The sequence below is a fragment of the Grampus griseus genome, assembly GCF_964374135.1.
Source record: "Grampus griseus genome assembly, chromosome: 5".
Classification (NCBI taxonomy): domain Eukaryota; kingdom Metazoa; phylum Chordata; class Mammalia; order Artiodactyla; family Delphinidae; genus Grampus; species Grampus griseus.
Window position 1 is genome coordinate 143,267,873 of NC_138998.1, and position 23,613 is coordinate 143,291,485.

At 63.4% G+C, this 23,613-nt stretch overlaps 1 protein-coding gene and 1 long non-coding RNA gene across 2 annotated transcripts in view; one reads left to right on the forward strand and one right to left on the reverse strand.

The window, feature by feature from the left end:
* Positions 1-18,713, forward strand: part of COL6A2 (collagen type VI alpha 2 chain) — a 37,343-nt gene extending 18,630 nt beyond the window's left edge. The window contains exons 2-28 of the mRNA XM_082654328.1: positions 2,298-2,437; positions 2,571-3,169; positions 3,441-3,461; positions 4,205-4,270; positions 4,905-4,958; positions 5,041-5,085; positions 5,398-5,424; positions 5,653-5,679; positions 5,778-5,822; positions 6,399-6,452; positions 6,882-6,944; positions 7,211-7,273; positions 7,529-7,618; positions 8,289-8,351; positions 8,920-8,986; positions 9,214-9,272; positions 9,589-9,651; positions 9,903-9,953; positions 10,263-10,298; positions 10,542-10,604; positions 10,705-10,767; positions 10,942-10,977; positions 11,159-11,204; positions 11,539-11,691; positions 11,864-12,316; positions 12,425-12,463; positions 17,631-18,713. Coding sequence (XP_082510454.1) covers positions 2,299-2,437; positions 2,571-3,169; positions 3,441-3,461; positions 4,205-4,270; positions 4,905-4,958; positions 5,041-5,085; positions 5,398-5,424; positions 5,653-5,679; positions 5,778-5,822; positions 6,399-6,452; positions 6,882-6,944; positions 7,211-7,273; positions 7,529-7,618; positions 8,289-8,351; positions 8,920-8,986; positions 9,214-9,272; positions 9,589-9,651; positions 9,903-9,953; positions 10,263-10,298; positions 10,542-10,604; positions 10,705-10,767; positions 10,942-10,977; positions 11,159-11,204; positions 11,539-11,691; positions 11,864-12,316; positions 12,425-12,463; positions 17,631-18,229 — 3,084 coding nt within the window. The 5' untranslated portion in view covers position 2,298 and the 3' untranslated portion in view covers positions 18,230-18,713. The remainder of the gene's footprint in view (positions 1-2,297; positions 2,438-2,570; positions 3,170-3,440; positions 3,462-4,204; positions 4,271-4,904; positions 4,959-5,040; positions 5,086-5,397; positions 5,425-5,652; positions 5,680-5,777; positions 5,823-6,398; positions 6,453-6,881; positions 6,945-7,210; positions 7,274-7,528; positions 7,619-8,288; positions 8,352-8,919; positions 8,987-9,213; positions 9,273-9,588; positions 9,652-9,902; positions 9,954-10,262; positions 10,299-10,541; positions 10,605-10,704; positions 10,768-10,941; positions 10,978-11,158; positions 11,205-11,538; positions 11,692-11,863; positions 12,317-12,424; positions 12,464-17,630) is intronic.
* LOC309822484 lies at positions 8,351-23,209 on the reverse strand. Its single transcript, XR_014296742.1, has 4 exons — positions 23,179-23,209; positions 10,307-10,530; positions 9,226-9,355; positions 8,351-8,475 (listed from the first exon to the last, which is right to left on the reverse strand). It is a non-coding gene; the product is annotated as an uncharacterized lncRNA (long non-coding RNA).
* Between the last annotated feature and the right edge of the window lie 404 nt (positions 23,210-23,613).

Sequence of the window (23,613 nt, forward strand, 5' to 3'; positions counted from 1 at the left end):
TGTGGTGTTTGTGATGTGCCTGTGTGATGTCTGTGTGTGGCGTGTGACGTGTGTGTGGTGTGTGGTGTTTGTGATGTGCGTGTGTGATGTCTGTGTGTGTGTGCTGTGTGTGTGTGATGTCTGTGTGATGTCTGTGTGTGGCATGTGACGTGTGCTGTGATGTGTGTGTGTGTGGTGTTTGTGATGTGTATGTGATGTCTGTGTGTGTGTGTGTGTGGTGTTTGTGATGTGTGTGTGATGCCTGTGTGTGTACTGTGTGTGTGTGTGATGTCTGTGTGTGGCATGTGACGTGTGTGTGGTGTGCTGTGTGTGTGATGTCTGTGTGTGGCGTGTGACATGTGTGTGGTGTGCTGTGATGTGTGTGTGGTGTTTGTGCTGTGTGTGTGTGTGACGTGTGTGTGGTGTGCTGTGATGTGTGTGTGGTGTTTGTGATGTGTGTGTGTGATGTCTGTGTGTGTGGTGTGCTGTGATGTGTGTGTGGTGTTTGTGATGTGTGTGTGTGATGCCTGTGTGTGCTGTGTATGTGTGATGTCTGTGTGTGGCATGTGACGTGTGTGGTATGCTGTGATGTGTGTATGTGATGTCTGTGTGTGTGATGTGTGTGTGATGTGTGTGTGTGGCGTGTGACATGTGTGCATATGGAGAACAGTGCCAAGCTGGGCAAGCCTCCCCTCCGTTCTGTCCCCTCTCATCTGTAGCAGACAGGACATGGTGGGCCTTACGGTGCCCTCTCTGCGGTCTCTCCTCCATGGAGCAGCGGGGTGAGGGGTAGTGGAGGACAAAGCCGGGCCCGCATCTCAGTGGTCAGCCCTGACTGGCCCTCTGACTAAGGTCCCACGGTGGCCGTCGCCGGTGGCTGATGGCTCTGGACCCTTGGCTCTGGCTGGTGCAGCCCGACTCCCTCTTGGCCTCTGGGTGCTTCTGAGCCCCTGGCCTGCCCCTCACCCCACCTTCTTAGTCCTCACCTCAGTTGAGCGTTGCCCCCAGACCTCCCTAAACCAGACTCCTCTCGGCCAGGAGCTTCCTTCCTCTGGCCATTCCCTCAGTCTGGGCATATCCATCACCTCCTGCAGGAAGCCCTCCTGGATTTCCTGATACTCCCACGGGGCTTGCTTTAATCTCAGCAACTGTCGCCACCCTCGGGGTCATGACCATTACCTGTAGCCTCACAGCCTCTTGAGCTAACCATGACCCCATGCGGAGGGAGGCAGGACCACGTCCTGTGCACCCCTAACTACGCCAGGAATAACCCCTCTCACCTTAAACCCAAGTGCAAATTCACCTCCTCTCAAAAATGAGAGGTTTCCACAGCGTTGAGGGGCATCACCACGAAAACAGCACCAAAGCGCCCCTGACGCCTCTGCTTCCCTCCAGAGCCCTCCAGGTGCCTCCTCTCGCACCCAGCCATGCGGGGGCCCAGGCTGCCAGCAGAGCCCAAGTCCCCAGCAGGGCTGCATCTTCACCAGGTTCACCCTCTGTTCCAGGGGCGCCAAGTGACCCAGTTTGCAGGGTCCCCACTGGAACAGCAGGGTGACAAGCCCCTTCCTCGCCTTCCCACGAAGTGTTCCCCTTCCCCTCACACCGTGTCCCCAGAGCCCAGCCAGCCCACCCCGCCGCACCTCGAGGTCCTCTCACTGCATTTGTCCGGCAGAGGGTGCGCTCGGCTGCAGAGGCCACAGCATCAGGACCACCTCAGGCCCCGCAGAGACATTCCAGGGCGCAGTGACCTCTCTGGAGAAGGGTCCCCTGCACCCTGTGCAAATGTCCCACGTCCCTCAACAAAGCAGGACCCGGAGGCCACTGCCTGCCAGCTCTCCAGGCCTGTCCTTGTCAGCGCCCACGTTCCACTCCCCAGGCCGTCCCCTCCCCCCAGTCAGCATGGCGTCCAGTACCAAGGCGCACCCCGGCCCAGCCTGGGCCTTTCTCCCCTCCCCGGGTGCCCCTCCTCCCAGTCGCCCCCAGCGACCCCTCTGCCCTGCCCACCGCAGGACCCCCTCTGTCCTCACTGATGCCAGTCACTGGCTTTTCAGTTCCCAGGACGCACCTGTCTGCCCAGCGCACCCAGGGTCTGCAGGGCAGGGAGGAGTGGCGAGCGTCCCACCCGGAGCGGAGCCCAAAGCTTGCCGTCTCTGCTCCCAGTCAATGCTTGTGGCCCATCCAGGGCAGGGGGATAGGAGCCCCCTGAGCCCAGCTGCTGGCCGGCCGCGTGTGTGCCGCCCCCACCGTCTGGGGAGTAGGGCTCGGACCGTGCTGTGCGCGCGGGGCACCGTCTGCAGCGCCGCCCTCCCTTGCTGCAGGATGTCGGGGCGCACGCGCGCTGCCAAGATGCTCCCAGGCCCCTGCTCCGCCCTCCTGCTCTGGGGCCTCCTGGGGGCCGTCCACGCTCAGCAGCAGGAGGTCATCAGCCCCAGCACCTCCGAGAGGAACAGCTGCCCAGGTACCACCGGGGTGGGTGCGGCGAGGCCGGGCGAGGCCTGGGCGGGGCCGGGGGGCGGGGGCGGGGCGGGCTGAGCCCGGCCCCAGCCCGCGCAAGGGCCCCCGGCGCCGCGGTGACTCGTGTGCGTCCCCAGAGAAGGCCGACTGCCCGATCCACGTGTACTTCGTGCTGGACACGTCGGAGAGCATCACCATGCAGTCCCCCACCGACAGCCTGCTCTACCACATGCAGCAGTTCGTGCTGCAGTTCATCAGCCAGCTGCAGGACGAGCTCTACCTGGACCAGGTGGCCCTGAGCTGGCGCTACGGCGGCCTGCACTTCTCCGACCTGGTGGAGGTGTTCAGCCCGCCCGGCAGCGACCGGGCCTCCTTCACCAAGAGCCTGCAGGGCATCAGCTCCTTCCGCCGCGGCACCTTCACCGACTGCATGCTGGCTAACATGACCCAGGAGGTCCGGCGGCACGTGGGCAAGGGGGTGGTCAACTTCGCGGTGATCATCACCGACGGCCACGTCACGGGCAGCCCGTGCGGGGGCATCAAGCTGCAGGCGGAGCGGGCCCGCGAGGAGGGCATCCGGCTCTTCGCGGTGCCGCCCAACCTGAAGCTGAACGAGCAGGGCCTGCGGGACATCGCCAACACGCCGCACGAGCTCTACCGGAACAACTACGCCACCATGCGGCCCGACTCCACCGAGATCGACGAGGACACCATCAACCGCATCATCAAGGTCATGGTGAGTCGCTGGGCCGGGGAGGCTACGCCCACCCGCCAGCAGCAGGGACGTAGCGTGGGGCCCAGAGCCTTGGGATCCGCTCACCCGCGTGGCAGGGGGCAGTCCGCCGCTCCGGGCCTCAGTTTACCCCCTCTGAGTGAGGTGGCTGAAGAGGGTGGGCCCCGGGCAGGGTCCTGTCTATTCCGGTGTTCTGCGTCCCTGCCCAGAGTCGGAGCTGACCATGTCTCCAGCTCCCCGCTAACCAGGGTTTCTCTCTGGGTCTTTTCCGCAGAAACATGAAGCCTACGGAGAGGTGAGCGCGTTTCCATCCCTGCCGGCCCTGCCGGGAGCTGCCTGGGGCCTCTGACCCAGCAGAGACGATCACCCGCGCCCCACTCCCTGGGGCTCCCGAGGTCTAGGACAATGAGGGGGCCCGGCCAGGGAGCAAGACCCCTCAGCTCCACGTGGGGCCTGAGACTCGAGTCTGGACAAAGGGATCCTGGCCAAAACCAGGCTGTTTAAACGCAGGAGGTCAGCGTTAGGGTCTACACAGCCGAAAGATGAGGGTGAGGTTGAGGGTTGCCCTCTGGGCTGACGGGCTCCATCCACCCGAGGGAGACCAAGAGAAGGCAGGTGGCCAGCTGTGTGCCCAGCACGGGACCTGCAGCACAGGACCTGAAGCCTGAGCTTCCCCAGCACCAGCTCACAGCCCAGGATGCTACAAGCGCACCCTTTCCTGGAGCAGCTGCTCAATACCACAGCGATTTAGTATGCAAGCACAGGGGGGACTGGCCAGCAGCGATTTAATACTTTCTACTGTTGGTCATTGCTTAATGCAGCCTTGATTTCCAAAACTTGACTAGAGCACTGGTGTGGACCCCTGAACCCGCCCCTGGTGGGCACAGGGGCCTCCTGGGTACCTCCCAGGTCTGTTCCATCATGCAGCCCCCAGCTCAGCGTGGCCCAGTGTCCAGTGGGCCACAGGCTGCACCCCCTTCCTCCCTCCTGGGACTTGCGGTGCTAGCCTCACGCGCTGCCCCTTGCTTCCTGTTTCAGTGCTACAAGGTGAGCTGTCTGGAGATCCCCGGGCCCCCCGGCCCCAAGGGCTACCGCGGACAGAAGGTAAGATGCCCAGACGACCCGAGGGGTCTGTTTCCCAGGAAAGCCCCCGACCTGTCTTGAACTCCAGATTTAGGGCCACTGCACCTCGGATGGACTCACCACTTCTCACCCTGGCAGAACTAAAATTCAGTTTTTATCAGCTGCCTTTTATATGGCATTTTGAGAAAAGGAGGAATACTTTTTAATTAAGATTTGCCCATAAAAGACTCCTGTAAAGTAAACAAGCATGCTCAAGTACACAAGGAAACATGGACCCCGTCGCTCTTGGTCATGCGGCGCTAACTCACACAGGGCGCCCAGGCCTGCCATTTGGTACATGCGTAGGTTTTAAGGTTAGGTTGGCCCTGCATTTTCGTGACAACAGAGGTGTAGCAGGTGAAATCCTTCCACAATTACTGCCAGGGAATCAGAAACACCAGTGATTCACGTCAAACAGTGTAAAGGCAGGAGAGGGAAAGAGACCTCTGAGGACATGAGACAGAGCGTTTGAAACACCGTTACAGGGAAAGTTATTACCAAGTGGCTTCTTTCTAAATTCGGGAGAGGGGTGTCTGCTTGTCTGCCAGGCCGCTGGCCAGATGCATCTGCTGCCTCCCCACCTTGATTTATTCCTTTTTCTTTCATCTGCTTTCAGGGCGCCAAGGGCAACATGGGTGAGCCCGGAGAGCCTGGACAGAAGGGGCGACAGGTGAGTACCCTCCACACCCCGTCCCGGCGGCCCCCGCTCCCCACGGCTGAGGTTACATCCACGGCCCTTTGCTCTTCCACAGGGAGATCCAGGCATCGAAGGCCCCATTGGATTCCCAGGACCCAAGGCAAGTTGCTGCGGACCCTGCCCAGGGGGCGGGACACGTGGGGACAAGCCAAGGGCTCCCTGGCTCCAGGCGGGGCCGGCCGCTGGGGTCAGGATGTGCCTGGCGTGGCCCACCGCTCCCACCCCTGCCCCAAGGAAGGGAGGCGCTTCTGCATTTCCAGCGACGTCCCTGGTGGCGCCTCTGCACCCGAGCCTGACGACCACCACCCCACCCCCATCCCCCCACCTCCCCGTCCCTCCTTCCTCCCCCAGGCCTGCTGGGTCCCAGCACACACACACTGGTAACGCTGCTTTTCTTTCCTTCCGACCTCAGGGTGTTCCTGGTTTCAAAGGAGAGAAGGTGAGAGTGGACTCTGGGCGGCCAGACCTCACATGGCCCCAACCCTGGCAGCAGTGTCCGGCAGCGAGCCGGGGGTCCGTGCTGGGGCATGGGACCCGGTGTCGTGCTGGTAGTAGCCTTCTGGGGCCGCTCTGGCCTCGTGTTTTGTCCAAGGGTAGACTTGGGCCTAATGCAGTGGCATCTGTGATGTGTCAGCAGCGCTAACTAGCCTCATTTCCTCCTGTGCAGGGCGAGTTGGGAGCCGAAGGGCGAAAGGTGAGTGGACAGGCGGGCGGGGGCAGGGCGCCTACCTCCCCACTGCTCAGAAGGAAGGAGCATCGGGGCTAACAGAGTCCCTCCTCCCTCTCCTCCAGGGCGCCCCCGGCCTGGCGGGCAAGAACGGGACGGATGGACAGAAGGTAGAGTGCGCTGGGGCTGCGTCCCTGGGCGGAGCAAGGGTGCCCGCGAAATGACAACCACGCCCTCGAGACTCCCAGGTCTTTCCAGGGGCCAGGCCTCTGGGCATCTCTGGCCACTGCGCGCAACCTGTGGCTTGGGTGGCCCGTGGTTGCATCTACCCAGTGGACACAGGACACACGGGAACCTTGCAAGAGCGGAAGTGGACATTTGCTCCTGAAAAGCAGGGCCGGCCTTGCAGGAATCTCCCTGCCTGGCCTGCAGACCCCACGTCTGGCCTGACTGGTGGTTCACACACGTGCACAGGTGCACACAAACAGCACACACACAAATGTCACAGGTGAGCACGCACCATGCATGCACGCACACATGCACACTCCTGGAGGGTACCACAGGCACTCATGCTCCCGGCTGCAACCCCGGAGACTCTGGACCGCCACCCTGACAGCCACTGACGCACACGTCCACAGTGGGGTGCCCGGTGCACACAGACCCGGCACCACTGACCTCTGTCATCGGGGCTTGTGTCCTCCGAATCCTGGCCCTGACGCACTTTCTGCTCCCCTCTTCTCCTTCAGGGCAAGTTGGGGCGCATCGGACCTCCTGGCTGCAAGGGAGACGCCGGGGATCGGGTGAGCACAGCGTCGAGGCTTTGCGTCGAGCCCCTGGCCCTGAGAGATGCTGGGCGCCAGGCGGGGGTGGGGAGGGCAGCCACCAGCCCTGCAAGCTGCAGCGGGAAGCCAGTAGCTGGGCTCCTCCCTCCAGCCCCTGCCTCGCCTGTCCCGGAACCCCGCCAGGGTTCAGCCGGGGTTGGGGTCACAACATGACGAATGGCCTCAGGGGCTCCCGGGTCAGGTGGAGGGTGGCTGCTTCCAGAGTCCCGAGGGGCTCCCGGGCCAGCGGCTTGTCCAGTCTGCCCACCCAGGCCGGGGGTCCCGGCAGCCAGTCCAACGATGGGGTGCTGGTCACCCTGCCCCTGGTCAGCTGGCCCTGACCCCACAGGGAAGATGCAAGCGCAGCTCCCGGCCAGAGCCCCAGCACAAGCCTCTCCCTTCTTGCAGGGCCCAGATGGTTACGTGGGGGAAGCCGGCAGCCCTGGGGAGCCGGGAGATCAAGGCTCCAAGGTAGGCGGCCTGGCCAAGGTGGCGGGCCGGCCAGAGCAGAGGGGGTCGCCAGCCTCCTGGGGGCCTTCTCCCTGCCCGTAGCACTGGGCCGAGACGCCCAGCAGAGAGGCCCTGGCCCTGCAAACCAGGCAGGGGGCCGTGGGTGCCCACACGGGGACCTGCTCCACAGACACGGGAGGGGAAGCGCGTGCCCCCAGCCCCGCCGGGGTCCTGCCCCACTGCTGGCATCTGAAGAGCATGAGGCTGATTTCTCCAAACCTTTCCAGGGGGACCCTGGCCGCCCGGGACGCAGAGGGCCCCCGGGGGAAAACGGGGCAAAAGGAAGCAAGGCAAGTGTTCCCGGCGGGCTCCGGCTGCACTCCCGTGGTGCCCCATGGCGGGGGGTGGGCAGGCAGGCCAGCCCTGGGCCCTGAGCGCCCCCAGCTTGTCTGTCCCTGCTGCCAGGTGACGGCGCACCGCACCGCGAGGGAAACACGGCCCCACCGGGGACGGCGGGCATGCGTCCGCACGGGCTGGGCCCTGCCCACAGGTGTCCGCCCGCCTGGGCAGGTCACGGCCGTAGCTGAGCTGTCTCTTCCCCACAGGGCTACCAAGGCAACACCGGAGCCCCAGGAAGTCCCGGTCTGAAAGGAGCCAAGGGTGGGCCTGGGCCCCGAGGCCCCAAAGGCGAGCCCGTGAGTTCACCCGCGCACAGGCCCTGGGCACCCCGGCCGGCCTGCCGCACCCTCCCTCAGGGCTGCCTCAGCGCGCGCTGCTCTGGGCCTCTGGGCCCAGCGTCCTCCAGCCTCTCCAGCTGAGCCTCCTGGCCCCCGCATGGCAGCCGCCACGGAGGGCCGCTGAGGAGTGGCTTGCGGGGCCCAGGCACGCCCCTGCCGGACGCGGTGCCCATTAAGTGGCCCCGGGGCCCCACCTGCCCCGCTGGCAGGACCCCCCGAGGGCTCAACCTAGACCCAAGCACACACTCTGCAGGTCCACACGGCAACCGCACCCAGCCGTCCCTGAGGGTCTCGCCACGGGGTGGGTGGAGCCCAGTCCCAGGGCTGACCCCCAGAGGGGACGCATCCCGATCCGGAGGGAACAGAGGGACTTCGCGAAGAGCTGGTCAAAGCTCGGTCCCAGTCACGTCACCTGAACTCCCGGACTTACAAGCTCACCAGCCCCCGTCATTTCTTAAATCCTTGTCTGGGACCAAACCGACCCAGCAGAGGACAGGGTCTAGGCTGAGGCCCTCTGGAGGGGCCCCCAGACCCCACAGCCAGAGTCCTTGTGGGGAGAACAGAGTGTCGGGTTCCAGTGGGGCTCCCACCCTGGAACCCCACACTCCCACGTGCCTGTTCTCTGCAGGGGCGCAGGGGAGACCCTGGAATCAAGGGCAGCCCAGGCAGCGATGGCCCCAAGGGCGAGAAGGTGAGTGTCCGCACGGGGGAGTCTCGGGCGCTGTCTGCCGTGTCTGTGTCTACACCGGAGTCTCACCGTGGTGCCAGTGGAGCCCCTGTGACGAGGGATGACCAACACCCCCTCCACGGTCCACCTAGGAGAACAAAGGCAACCCCCGGGGCCTGGCCGTCAGGGTGCACTCCCTGCAGGGTCTGGGAGAGCAGTAGTTACTCCCTGATCAGAGGCCTGGGCAAGGACGGTTCCACGCACGCCATGCACAGCTGTGCAGGCTGTGCACTGCTCCACCCCCCAGCATCCCCCCCCCGCCCCGCACACATGTGCTCCTGTAGCTGGCGCAGGAGGTCTTTGTCTTTGTGGTGAAATCCAAGGGCAGCCATTTGCCTGTGAGATGTGGGGGAAGGTCTCACAGGAGGGGCTCCCTTCTCTGGGACTGGTGACCCCTGCCCTGCTGCATGAGGCCAAGCGGGTAGGCCTGCTGTTCCAGCACCACCCTCCACCATCTGGGGCCTCATCCCCGGGGAGCTCATGATGCCCTCTCCTCACCTCCCCCAGACTAACCTGGCCTCTCTTCCCACAGGGGGACCCTGGCCCTGAGGGGCCCCGGGGCCTGGCTGGAGAGGTTGGCAACAAAGGAGCCAAGGCAAGTGGGGCAGCGGGTGGGCAGCCACAAAGGCCACATACCCTCCTGGGGTGGCACCGCCAGGGCCCCCTGCCCCTCTCCTGCCCTCCACCCTGCAGACCCTGCCTGGGGCCACTGGGGTCAGGGCTAAGGACCTTTTGGAGGGCAGCAGGGCCCCCTGCCCTTGCCGAAGTCCACAGTGAGTGACAACAGCGTCTCTGAAGTGCCCTTGTCTCTTTTCTCTCCAGGGAGACCGAGGTTTACCTGGACCCAGAGGTCCCCAAGGGACTGTTGGAGAGCCCGGGAAGCAGGTCAGTAGCAGGATGCCTGGGAGGGCCCATGGCTTTGCGTCCTCCTGTCCTCGGGCAGGCAGGATACTGTCCGCACAGTAAACCTGGGCAGCGGGACAGGGAGCCAAGGGCCCCCACGCACCTCACTCCGCCATCCTGCCCTGAGGGGTCAGGCTTTACCAGGCGGGGGGTGTGCCGGGGGAGCCGGGACGTAGCACGCAGAGAGGAGAGACCCTCAGGACGGCCAGCCCTGCAGGGCAGCGATGCTGCCTGGGGGTCAGAGCTGGATGAGGTCAGCCCCGTCTGTGCCGACTCCCTGCTTCCTTTCTGCCCTCAGGGATCTCGGGGAGACCCTGGGGATGCTGGCCCCCGCGGAGACTCGGGACAGCCTGGCCCCAAGGTATGCCCCCTCCCCACCCGGCAGGCAGGTTGGGCCAGGGCTCCTGAGTAAGGCTGCCGGGAGCATGCCTTGGTGAGGGAGGATATCAGGGGCCTGGGCAGCAACCTCCCATCCCAGCCCGTGTTCTCACCCTCAGGGGTGGCGTGTCCTCCCAAGGCGGGCCCTGCCCACCCACCCCCAGTCCAGGCCGACTGACTCAGTCTCCACCTTTTCCACTGGCCCTGCCCTGACTGGCCTCCCGTGTCCCCTAGGGAGACCCCGGCAGGCCTGGCTTCAGCTACCCGGGACCCCGAGGAGCACCTGTAAGTCCTGGGGGGGGGGCAGGGACTGGGGAAGGGGGTGGGCACTGTCGGGAGGGCCTTCCATTGACTGGAAGGTTCCTGCTACTTCCTGCCAGGGCCCCCCGCCGGGCCCAGGGTGAGGCTGGGGTTGGGGGCAGGGGGTGACCGTCAAGAGCAGAGCCAGGTCCCCCGGGAATCAAATGTTCTCCCATAGCCTCTGTGGCTCTGTACAGATTTCGATGCCCAAGCCCACCCGTCAGGGAAGGGAGGGGGCTGCATGGCCATCACCCCTCAGCCCAGTGCTGAGTGACCCCTGTGTTTGCTTCCCAGGGAGAGAAGGGCGAGCCTGGCCCCCGCGGCCCCGAGGTACGTACCGCGGGGTGGTCTGTGCAGCCGGCCTCCGTGCTGAGCTCTGCTGGTGGGAGCGGGCCGCGCCCTGAAATGCCGCCCTGTGGGGCTGCATCTGACAGCCCCGCACTGCTGAGTACAGGTTCCTCCTGAAAAGGCGTGTCCCTCTTGGGCAGATCCCTGGAGGGCTGGGGGACAGCAGGGGAGCAGTGCCAGCTGCCGAGCTCTCTGCGTTGTTAACACGGGTGTCCTGTGTCACAGGGGGGCAGAGGTGACTTTGGGTCCAAAGGAAAACCCGGGAGGAAAGGCCAGAAGGGCGAGCCTGTGAGTACCTCTGCGCCCTGTTGACGGTTGCCCGGGGCAGGGCCGCGTGGGGGGACCACCCAAGGTACTGCTGGAGCCCACCTGCCCTTTTCCTTCTCAGGCAGATCCTGGTCCCCCTGGTGAGCCAGGCCCGCGGGGGCAGAGAGGAGCGCCAGGACCCGAGGTAGGTCAGTCGCCCATCCCTTTGGCCCTCGGGCCACGGTCCCTGGGCCATCCAGGCCATCGGGCACCCCGAACCATGCAGGGGTCCTGGAGTGGCCACGTGAGAATAAGTCGAGCCCTCCCAGCCTCGGCCATGACAGGTGTCACCTCTCACTGATATCCTTCCTCCTTCCAGGGAGAGCCTGGCCCCCCAGGAGACCCCGGCCTCACGGTAGGTTTCAGTCGGGGTGGGACTCAGGGTCCTTCTCCCTCCTAAAAATCTGAAGGGCAGGTCAGCAGGGGTGAGGTCAGAGCAGGGGGTGGGCAGGGACCACAGGCTTCCTGCAGAAGCGCTTCCAGCCCCTCCCCAGGGTTTGCGCTCTGGGCTGGGGGCTGACCCCGCTGTGTCACAGGAGTGCGACGTCATGACCTACGTGAGGGAGACGTGCGGGTGCTGTGGTGAGTCGCGGCCCCCACGCGGCTGGACTGGGACACTTGTGTCCTTGGGGGCTCTTGTCCCGGGGTCAGGGTCATCTGTCCGAGTCCTCCCCTCCCGCTCACGTTCAGTGTTTCCCACGGTGCACCTGGCTGCACGCCCCTGGGGTCTCAGGCTGTCTCCCTGGGCCGGGGGTCAGCGTTGTCACCCGCCCGCCCCTCCCCGCCTGCTCGCCACGCCCTCCGCTCGTCACGCCCCCCGCTCACCCCGCCCCGAACGCTCACCCCTCCCTGCCTGCTCGCCGCGCCCTCCTCTAGCCACGCCCCCGCTCACCCCGCCCCGCCCGCCCCCCCGCAGACTGTGAGAAGCGCTGTGGCGCTCTGGACGTGGTGTTCGTCATCGACAGCTCCGAGAGCATCGGCTACACCAACTTCACCCTGGAGAAGAACTTCGTCATCAACGTGGTCAACAGGCTGGGGGCCATCGCCAAGGACCCCAAGTCGGAGACGGGTCAGCGGCACCGCAGTTGGGGGGGCGGTCCGGCGGGGCAGGGGGCACCAGGCCGCATTCTCGAGCAGAGGGGCCGCAGGACGCCTGAGGTCCGGGTAGAAATCCACGGGAGGGGTCTCGGAGGGGTCCTAGCTCTGCCGAGGGCCGCCGTCACGCCCGCGCCCGCCCGCAGGGACCCGCGTGGGCGTCGTGCAGTACAGCCACGAAGGCACCTTCGAGGCCATCCAGCTGGACGACGAGCGCATCGACTCACTGTCCAGCTTCAAGGAGGCCGTCAAGAACCTTGAGTGGATCGCGGGCGGCACCTGGACGCCCTCAGCCCTCAAGTTCGCCTACAACCAGCTCATCAAGGAGAGCCGGCGCCAGAAGACCCGCGTGTTCGCGGTGGTCATCACAGATGGCCGCCACGACCCCCGCGACGACGACCTCAACCTGCGGGCGCTGTGCAACCACGACGTGACGGTGACGGCCATCGGCATCGGGGACATGTTCCACGAGAAGCACGAGAGCGAGAACCTATACTCCATCGCCTGCGACAAGCCGCAGCAGGTGCGCAACATGACGCTTTTCTCCGACCTGGTGGCCGAGAAGTTCATCGACGACATGGAGGACGTGCTGTGCCCGGGTGAGTCCGGAGGAGAGGAGGGGAGGGGCGTGTGGCCGGGGAGGGGCCAGGTCTCCGCAGGCCTCCGAGGGAGCCACCGGGACCCCCACCTCTTTTCCTCTCTCCTAGACCCCCAGATCGTGTGCCCGGAACTTCCCTGCCAAACAGGTAACGCGGGCACCGCTGGCCCCCCAGGAAAGCCAGCAGCCAGGGCCAGGGGGAGGGTTGTGCAGGGACCCTAGGAATTGCCACTGCAGCCGCCCCAGTGAGAAGCCTCGGATTCCAGACCCGCGGTGGCCTGGTCTCCGGGACCCCGGCACTTCTGAGGAGGGGCCTCAGGGTGCAGTTGACGTCTGGAGTCGCTCGGCCACCCCACCCACCTGGCGCATGTGGGGAGGGGGTGCGCTAAGCTCTCGGGCCGCTGGTCTCGAACACAGATTCACGGCCTCTTGGGCTGAGGTGCCCAGAGGCACAGACACCCCAGGGCCGCCCGGCTCCTGCAGGCGGAAGCCCTGGATCCAGTAAGTGAAATGGCTGGTCTTAAACCCTCAGGGAGGCGAACACATCCAGAGCCACCGGGGCAGCTGCAGAGCGGGCCTCTGCCCTGACGCCCTGAGCTGCTGCCTGGCGGCTGGGGTTTGCTCTTCCCTCCAGAGCAGATGTGTTTAGGGGACCGTGCCTCGAGCCCTATGTGGTTGCACTAGAGTGGGAGGCTGGGGGCTGGGGTCCCTCGGGGCGGGGAAGGGGCAGGATGCATCGACCAGCTCCTCTGGGCATCCTGCTGCTGCCTCGGAGGGGCCCCCAGGGCCGGCTCTGGGTGGTGGGTCCTCCGCAGCAGGCGGGGGGCAGGGTAGTCGGGCTGGACTGTTGGCAGGTCCAACACCGATGGGAACCTTGGGGCCTGCGTCCACATCCATGTCTGCCACAAGGTCAGTGTTCCGGCAGGCTCCTCCCAGGCGTCAGGGGGCCCCGGGCAGGTTCAAAGGCGCCAAGGCCGCCTGAGGTAAGGGACCGTGTTGAGTTGGGGACGGGGGTCCACACACTTATTCTGACAGAGAACTTCCAAGGAAGTGCTCGCCAAGATTGTACCAATGACTATGCCATGGCCGTTGGCAAGCTGTGGGGTCATCCCAGAGACGGCCTGGGCTTGGGGGCCCCAGAGTCAGCTGAAGACGGTTGTGTGTGGCACCCAGAGCCACCCCAAACCCCAGAGGCTGGCCCAATAGCGCCAACCCCAGTCTCCCCCGGGGGCTAAAGGGGGTTGGGTCCACGCAGAGACCCAACTAACCCCTGGTCTGTGCCCCTGCCCTCAGGGTGCCTGACTCCTCCCAGGGTGTGGATGCCGTGGTCAGCTTGGCCCCTCGAGGGCAGAAACCTGACCCAGCCCCTGGTGCCAGGGCCCCGCGGTGATTTTGCTGGGGACGCTGTGAATTTCTCGCCATGGGGGAGTCCGCTGAGGGTCTCTGTAGATGTTCCTTATCAAGCTGAGGGTCCCCCATTCCTAGGTACTGAGAGTCTGTCGTGAACGAGTGTGGGATCTTGTCAGAGGCTTTTTCTGCACCTGTTGACACGATCAGTTGGTTTTTCCTCTTTAGCTTTGCTGATGTGATGGATTATGTCCATTGAGTTTTGAGCGCTGAACCAGCCTTCCAGACTTGGGATAGATCCCACTTGGTCATGACGTATAATACATATATATTGTTAGAGTTGATTGCTAATATTCTGTTGAGGATTTTTGCATCTGTGTTTGTGAGAGATCTTGGGCTGTCGTGCCCTTTCTTGTGATGTCTTTGGTTTTGATGCTAGAGTAATGCTGGTGATCTCGCTTCCCCTGAGCCTCCAGGACCTGACAGTGAAAGGGAACAGCCCCCTTAGGGACCCCTCCCCTGTTCTCCTAAGTCCCCCCTCTGCTAAACGCACAATCTCCTTCTCCTTTAAAGCGATTTGAAATTTCCCAGTAAATTAGACATTGTGCCCAGAAGGGAAGGAAGGAGCTGTAACGACAGAATATGCGTTTACAAATGGCCTTCTTGACACGAGTGGACCCTGGCGCGCTCGCTGAGGGCTGCGCAGATGGGGCGCTGGGTGGACGCGGCCTGCCCTGGCACAGCCCTGACCTACTGGGCCAAATGGCCCCTTCCACCCAGAGGCTCAGCCACATCCTGGGCTTGGACCAGGGCAGGGGGGCAGCTCAACTGGGGCAGAACCACGAGGCTGGCAAAGAGCAACAAAGGCGGACGCCAGGCAAAGGCGGCCAAGGCCGGTCTTCTTCCGCGACAGCTGCTGCGGGAGGGGGAGAGCCAGGGAGACCCGAGCCCTGCCCCCCACGCCAAGGCAGGAGGCTCCGGAAGGCTGGGCGCCCCAAAGGAAGGGCGCAGGGCAGGGCTGGGGCCGTGAGGCCGGGCCACCCGGGCGAGCTAACTGGACGTGTCCGAGGCACCCTGCGGACAGGAGGCCGTGTTGCGCCTGGAGCGAGGGGCCCGGAGGGTAGGCCCTGACCTCCCCCAGGACGGGATGGGACGGGAAGGGGAGAGCGTGGGGCTCCCTGAGCGTTTGCTCTCTGGTCCTCAGGGCAACAGCGCAGGGCAGGGAGGTTTACATCTGAAGGTGAAGGGCGGAGGATTTGTAATCACACGCCGGCTAGAGAAACCACCCTGAGAGGGGCTCTGGGAGCCCAGGTGCCTATCACAGGCCGGGCTGGAACAGGCAGGAAGTTGTCCCAGTAGTACTGAGTATTTTAAGGGGCTGGGGTCGTCCCAGGGCAGGGCCGCCAGAACCCGGTTAGCCTCAGCAGCCGTCTGTGCCAAGAGTCTTGCAGTTCTCGAGCTTCTGCTCCCCGTCTCCTCCGGGCTCCCCAAAGCCCCATTTGCTTCGCCTTGGCACCCCGTGCTGACCACGGGGGAGCTGCAGCCTCCCCGGCTCCTCGTCCGACCCCCTCGCTGGCCTCTTGGTCCCTCCTCGTCTCCGAGGAGAGAGGCAGCTGGAGCCCCGATCACGCCGACCAAGTCCCTGAAAAGCTTCTCTGGAATCCCCCGCAGATGGACCGCGGCCTGGCGGCGAGCCCCCGGTCACCTTCCTCCGCACGGAAGAGGGCCCGGATGCCTCCTTCCCCAGGACCATCCCCCTGATCCAAAAGTTGCTAAACGCCACGGAGCTCACACAGGACCCAGCCGCCTACTCCAGGCTGGTGGCTGTGCTGGTCTACACCGCGGAGCGGGCCAAGTTCGCCACAGGAGGCGAACGGCAGGACTGGATGGACCTGTTCATTGACGCCTTTAAGCTGGTGCACAGGGACATCGTGGGGGACCCCGAGACCGTGCTGGCGCTCTGCTGAGCCCACAGGGTGCGGCCCCCCAGCTGCAGGAGCTCCCAGGGGCTGCCTACCTTACACTGCGGGGCTGAAGACAGCAGGAAGCTGTTCTCTTGGTCTGGAGGCCGGAAGTCCAAAAGCAAGGTGTCCCAGGGCCGCGCGCCCTCTGGGCCTCTAAGGGAGGCCCTTCCTGCCTCTCCAGCTCCCGTCTCTGCTCTGTGGACACCTGGCCTCTCCCCTTCCCCCCCGCCCCGCCCTGCCCCGGCCTCCCTCCTACAGGGACACTTGTGTGGCATTTAGGGCTGGATAATCCAGGAGGGTCTCCCCATTTCACGGGAATTATTAGTTGAATTCCGTCTGCAAAGCCCTTTTGCCATGTAAGGTCATAGTCACAGGCTCCAGGATTAGGACGTAGGCATCTCTTCGGGGCCGTTATTTAGCCGAAAAGAAAGAGGGAAGACCAGAGCCTCATAAACGGCCCCAACTCCCGGATTCACCTCTGGCCTCTGTGCCCAGGTCACCCCTTGTGCGCTTCTCTCGCCCCCCTGGTTGATATATCAAGAACCCCCCCAAACCAGCAGTCCCCGCGTTTCTGACTCTGACCACAGGGACTTACTTAGAGGCCCAGGGGCACACAGGGAATTCGCTGGGCAGCTCCAGCTCCAGCTCCAGCTCTGGGGGTTTAAGCCAAAGCTGCTCTTCATCTGCACTGCCGTATAAATAAGCTCCTTTAAAAAAAAAATCTGCCGGAAACACTCGCTCCTCCGCGGGTAGCCCAGTACTGCAGGTGACACACCCAAGAGTGTCCTTCAGGTGCTGTGAGTGCATCTCATACGTTCTATAAAAGCTGAAAAACCAGGAGTGTGAATGTGTGCTGTGGTCAGCGACCTGCTGGGGCGAACTGCTTGCTCGCCTGGACCTCGGGGATTGCCCATGCAGGGGGGCACCTGGTGCCTGCGGGGCCCACGCGGGATCCTGAGCCCCTCGTGGTTGGTGCCACAGGTCAGGACCTCCTTCCGATGGGATCCCTGTGCTCCCGGCCCTGGGTCAGCACGCCTGGGCTGTGAGCGGAGTCCTCTCCTGCCCAGGTCAGGAGGGTGCCCATGGGGCTGAGAGCTGGACCCACGAGGGAGGACCAGCCCCGCCGCTGCCGAGCCCCGTCGGCCGTTAGAGCTGAGATCTCGGGAGGGGCTTGGCTGCGCGTTCCTGGACGGAGACCCAGCCTGTGGTCCCGTGCGCGGAGCGGGTTTTCAGGCTGTGCAGAGGCGCCCACGTCCCTCAGAGGCCCAGCCTCAGCCCTGGTGGCAGCCTTGCCCTCACACTGTCCAGTATGTCCTGGGCTGGTGACTGCCCGGAAGAGGCAAGGGTCTCAGGTAAACGGGGAGTCACCCGGGCTGCCACACCTGTGCCCACTGCCCACCAAAGCCTGAGCCAGTCGAGGGGACACAGGCCCCTTCTCTCCCTGATGCTCCCAGGGCTGGGAGAAATACGGCCCAGCCTCCAGAGGTGGGTCCTCGCATCTGGGGATCTCCATGAGGTCTTTGTACACGATCACAGGTGTGATGACACCTCTCTCCCCCACCCCTACTACCCATGCCCTGTGGTCCTTTGGGCGCATCCAGTTCTTGGGCCAAAAGAAGGGGCTTTACTGATGATCCCTGCCTGCCTGCCCGCGAGGCCTGAAGGAGGTCGCTGGGCAGGAATGGTGCTGGGAGAGTGGAAAGGGACCCCGCAGCCTCAGGTTTGGGGACATTTCCTGGTGGGAGCACAACCAGGAGAGACGGTGTCGGTCCCAGGGAGACAGGGTGGGAGCCTGGACCCACGTCCTGGGTGCTGTGGAGGGCTCCCGACCTCCGGTGACCTTGGGTGAAGTTCCAGCGGTCTGAGTGGCTCCTGTGGGTGCGGTATGCGCCGAGAGGCGGGCGCAGGGCGTGGCCGGGGCGGGCGTGGCCCGGGGGGCGCGGCTGGGGCGGGGCAGCGGGGCCTCACCCAGGTCGCCCGCGCACCACCCCGTCTCGCCCCCAGAGCTGTACGTGGCCCAGTGCACCCAGCGGCCTGTGGACATCGTCTTCCTGCTGGACGGCTCCGAGCGACTGGGCGAGCAGAACTTCCACAAGGCGCGGCGCTTCGTGGAGGAGGTGTCCCGGCGGCTGACCCTGGCGCGCAGGGACGACGACCCGCTCAATGCGCGCGTGGCGCTGCTGCAGTTTGGAGGCCCACGCGAGCAGCAGGTGGCCTTCCCGCTGACCTCCAACCTGACCGTCATCCAGGAGGCGCTGGCGAGCGCGCGCTACCTCAACTCCTTCTCGCACGTGGGCACGGGCATCGTGCACGCCATCAACCAGGTGGTGCACGGCGCGCAGGCCGGGGCGCGCCGCCACGCCGAGCTGAACTTCGTGTTCCTCACGGACGGCGTCACGGGCAACGACAGCCTGGAGGAGGCGGTGCACTCCATGCGCAAGCAGAACGTGGTGCCCACCGTGGTGGCCGTGGGCAGCGACGTGGACGCGGACGTGCTCTCCAAGATCAGCCTGGGTGACCCGGCCGCCGTCTTCCGCGAGAAGGACTACGACAGCCTGGCCCAGCCTGGCTTCTTCGACAGGTTCATCCGCTGGATCTGCTAGCGCCCCCTGCCCGCCCCCACCACCAGCCCCGCGACCCCTGCCCCACGGGTGCTGTCCTCCTGTCCGTGGTGCTACTCAGACCCCACCTGAGAGGTCCAGCGCACTGACGGCTCAGTCTCTCCACGTGTGGGTGTAAAGTCAGGAGCGGAGGACCCCCGCCCACCCCAGCTCCTACCGGGGACCCCGCAGCCCTGGACACCCTGAGCGCACTGTCCCTCCTCACCATCCACCCTTGTCCTGCCCTCTGTGCCTTCCCAGGACCCCAGAGGCTTCACGGGGAGCACGTCTGGGGCTGGCCTCCCTCAGCCCAGCCTCATTCCCAGACTTGTCCTCCCGCGAGTGCCCTCCAGAGGCTCTCTGCCAGCCCTCGGGCCCCGCTCCCAGGTCTCTGGGCGTCACCTCGCCCATCAGACTGAGCTGTGACAGCAGGCCCTGCACCTCCCTGTGTGCACACACCCCAGTCCAATAAAGGCTTTGAACCCCGCTTGCTCCCCAGCTTCCAAGTGTCTGTGTCAGTGGGGATGCTGAGACCGTTCACAGAAGCCCCAGGACTGATCATACCCCGGGGTCCCCTGGATTGCTCTGTGCACCCAGAGGGTGCCGGGCCTGGCCCCCTGTCCTTACAGGCACCCCACTCCCAAGGGCACCGACTGGATGGCCTCAACCGTGGAATCCACCTTTGTCTAGTTGGCTTTGGGCTGAAAACAAAGTATTTGGTCAGTGAAGTCTCACTCTGTCCCCAAAACGGGGCCAGAGAACTTTAGGGATGTTTGCTGGTTTGCATAAGGATGTTCGTGGATAGAGACAGATGAGAGAGAGATGACAGATGATAGAAAGAGAGGTGATACAGATAGATGGTAGATGACAGTACACAGATGAGAGAGAGAGAAAAATAGATAACTGATAGATTGATATATAGATATAGAGAGATAGGTACACAGATGAGAGATGATTGATATATAGATAATAGCTAGATGACAGGTACACAGATGAGACAGAAGTAGATAGATAGATAATTGATTGATATATAGATGATAGATAGATAGATAGGGGAGAAATGAGAGGCTCTTTCTGGCAGCCGCAGTGACTTTTTGTCCAGACGCCCAGGTCTTTTAAGTTCACCCTCTGGGAAGTGCCCTGTTAAATCCCGGGCTGTTTAGTCTGCTGGGCCTGGCCTAACAAAGTATGTCAACCTGGGGGCTTCAACAACAGCCTGGAGGCCAGCAGTCGGCAGAGTCCCGGTGTCCCCAGGCCGCGCCCCCGCTGACGGCTCTCGGGAGGGACCGTTCCAGGCGCGCCAGTTCCTGTCCCTCCTCCACGGCCCGTCTGTGTCCACGTTTCCCTCTTGGACAGTCATTTTGAATTAGGGCCCATTCTACCCCAGGATGACCTCATCTCAACTAATTACAGATTATGTTGCAACGTCTCTATTTCCAAATAAGGTCAGATTCTGAGGTACTGGGGGCTAGGACTTCGACATGGGAATTTGGGGGAGGGGGACACAGTTCAGCCCAGAACACGATGACACCCTGTTGACCCCCCCTTGGGGGTGACTGACTCACTTCCGCCTCTCCTGTCATCTGCCTACACGGCCTGCAGCTGAAAGGCAGGGCGTCACACCGAGTATCTTCTCTTCCTCTGCCCCCCTCCCTCCGCGCAAAGAACAGTACGAAACGCCTGCACGAGAAAGAGAAGAGCCCGGCAGCCCCAGGCCTCAGGCCGCAGGGCTGGCGCCTGTGAACTTCCCGGGGGCGGGGCCGGGGGGGGAGGCAGGGGCGGCGCCTGTGAACTTCCCGGGGGCGGGGCCGGGGGGGAGGCAGGGGCGGCGCCTGTGAACTTCCCGGGGGCGGGGTCGGGGGGGAGGCAGGGGCCCCTCCCTCCACGGATCTGGAGTTCTGTCCGCTGGACCCTGCACGGGGTCCCCTCTGCAGAAGAAAGGACGTCCCTCTCCGTGACTCCGGCCTACGACCCCGAAGAGCAGGTGAGCGGGGTCCTTCCCGGGCGCAGGCCACCTTGGGGACCCGCAGGGCGCCCGCCACGCTGGTGTCCCCCGCGCTCTCCCATGGGGCCCCGACCTCCCTGGAGGGCAAGGGCACCAGCTCCCTCTCAGGCCCCACGTCCCCAGCCCTCCGCCCCTTGGAGGGACGCTCAGACACACTCCCTGCCACTTGTGGTGTCTGAGTTAGGATTCTGCGTTTCCTACCAGAGCCTTCCCTCATACACACGGGACACCCTCAGGCCCCCTCTACAGCCGGGGTTAGCTGGGTCCCCACTCTGCCTGCTCACCGCCACCCAGCCCCACTCGGACATGGATCCTGTCTCCTGAGAGCAGGGGGCATGGGTGAAGGACACTCGGCACAGCTGAACCCAGATGGGCTCACCTGGGGCCAAGGCCACGGAAGGAAGCCAGCGGAGTGGCCATGGAACCCGCCCAGGACGGCCGCTGTGCAGGCATCACCAGCGTGCAGTCCTCGGGGGAGCCCAGCGGACTCCCCAGGCCTCCAAAGTGTGCACAAGGCCGTGGGTCCTCATACGGAGGAAGCACGCCCTATTCTGCGACCGAGACAGTGTTCAAGGTGGTCCCTTAGCCTGAGTGGATGTCATGCCTGTCACCTCCACCCCCACAGGAAGGACAGACGCAGGCCCTCAAAGTGGCCGTAAGGAGCCAGGCACACTCCTGCCTCTGAGAGCGGCACATCCCTCACCAGCATCGCCTCACGAGCAGCCCAGCACTAAGGCGCCTCAGCGGCATCCCCTCAACAGCATCTCTGCACAAACACCTCCTCACCCAGGACCCTCACCAGTGTCAACATTCTAATGTCCCCACACCAACGTCCCACATTAATGTCCCCTCACCACCATCCGGTCATCACTCAGCAACGGCCACACCAATGTTACCCCACCCACAAGCCCTTACGATCTCCCCCCCACACTACTGTCCCCTCAATAACTTTTCACAGCGTCTCTCAGTATCGACCCGTCACCAGCCTCCTCCCCAACACCCTTCACTTGTTCCCCACACTGACTGCCCCTAGTGTCCCCTCAGAAATGTCCCCTCACCGGCATGCCTCTCTAACGTCACCTCACTAATATACCCCAGGAGCGTCCCTCACAGACGCTCCCTCAACATTTCCTCACCGACGGCCCACAGTAACACTCACACTGTCTCTACCATTATCACTTCACCCGTGTCCTCGCACAAATGTCCCCTCACCAAGGCCTCCCCACCAAATCTCCTCACACTGTCCCTCATGAACATTCGTCAGCAGAGTCCCCACACCAACGTCCTTTCACTAACATACCCTCAAACATATGCACTCACAAACGTCACCTCAGCGTCCCCACAAGAACACCCCCCACTAACACCACCCCAGCAAAGACCCGTCACTAACGCCCTCTCAGCAGCAAGCACCCTGTCACCCACACCCCTCACTGAGCCCTCCTCGCCAGCTCCCCCCCCCCGCAACGCCTCTCACCATCACCCCTCACTGAGGCCTCCTCGCCAGCTCCCCCCCGGCAACGTCTCTCACTATCGCCCCTCACTGAGGCCCCCTCGCCAGCTCCCCCCCCGCAACGCCTCTCACCATCACCCCTCACACACGACCTCCCCAGGTGCTCCCGCTGACCCCTCTACACCAACGTCTCTTCCCCAGGCACAGGCTCAGCCTCCAGCCATCCCTAGAAAGGCCTGGGCAGGGCGCAGGGCTGGCGGACAGGGAGAGGACAGGACAGGGCTGGGGCAGGGCCCCATCAGCTCTCAGGCGGGGTTGAAGCAGAGCTGCAGCCCCAGCAAGGAGGCTGCCAGGACAAGGAGGCCACTCCGGGGCCGACAGGACACAGTCCCACAGCTTGACGGTGGCCACTCGGGCCTGACTTAGTGAGTCCCCATCACGGCTGCCCCCGAGCACCTGAGGCCCTTCCCAGACCCCTGGGACAACTCCCTCCAGGTCCAGGACTGGTGCTCCGACCAGGCCCAGCTGACCCTCCCAGGGCAGCCCCTGTGCCCCACCCCACCTGCACTCGGCTGCCTCCATCAGGAAGTAAGATTCTCCCAGGACCACCCTGTCAAGGTGTAGCTGTGCTCCCCAGACAGAAGGGCCCATCTCCCTTCCCTGCCCCCAAGGCCCCATGCCCCACCTCCGGGCAGCCGGGGACGGACCTGTGCTCGCACGGCTGGGCCTGCTGCTGTCCAGGGATGTCAGAGGCGAGGGGCTGATGCCAGGACCTCCGGCCATGGTGTGAGGGGCCCGGGAGGGCACCCACCCAGGTGGGGATAGTGGGGGGGGGGGTCCTAGTAGCATTCTCAGTGAAAAAAGAGAAACAGAAACTGCAATTAGATCCTTCTCCCCTTCCCTGTAGTTGATAAGCATATATATAATAAATTTGACTGTAAAATTTTTAACTGACTCTGTAACCAAAATGCTATTATAAACAGAATTAGAAACAAACGGGAGAGGAGCAATTGGTTCACGATGGCAGAGTAGAAGGACGTGGGCTCACTCCCACTTGCGAGAGCACCAGAATCACAACTAACTGCTGAACAATCATCAACAGGAAGACACTGGAACTCACCAAAAAAGACACCCCACATCCAAAGTCAAAGAGAAGCCACAATGAGATGGTAGGAGGGGGTGCAATCACAATAGAATCAAATCCCATAACCACTGGGTGGGTGACTCACAAACGGGAGAACACTTATATCACAGAAGTCCACCCACTGGAGTGAAGGTTCTGAGCCCCACGTCAGGCTTCCCAACCTGGGGGTCCAGCAACGGGAGGAGGAATTCCTAGAGAATCAGACTTTGAAGGCTAGTGGGATTGGATTGCAGGACTTTGACAGGACTGGGAGAAACAGAGACTCCACTCTTCGAGGGCACACACAAAGTAGTGTGCGCATCAGGACCCAGGGGAAGGAGCAGTGACCCCATAGGAGACTGAACCAGACCTACCTGCTAGTGTTGGAGGGTGTCCTGCAGAGGCAGGGTGTGGCTGTGGCTCACCGTGGGGATAAGGACACTGGCAGCAGAAGTTCTGGGAAGTACTCCTTGGCGTGAGCCCTCCCAGAGTCCTCCATTAGTCCCACCCATCAGCTTGATCATCTCAGGCCAAACAACCAACAGGGAGGGAACACAGTCCCACCCATCAGCAGACAAGCAGATTAAAGTTTTACTGAGCTCTGTCCACAGAGCTACACCCAGCTCTATCCACCACCAGTCCCTCCCATCAGGAAGCTTGCACAAGCCTCGTAGATAGCCTCATCTACCAGAGGGCAGACAGCAGAAGCAAGAAGAACTACAATCCTGCAGCCTGTGGGAAAACAAATATTCACAGAAAGATAGACAAAATGAAAAGGCAGAGGGCTATGTACCAGATGAAGGAAAAAG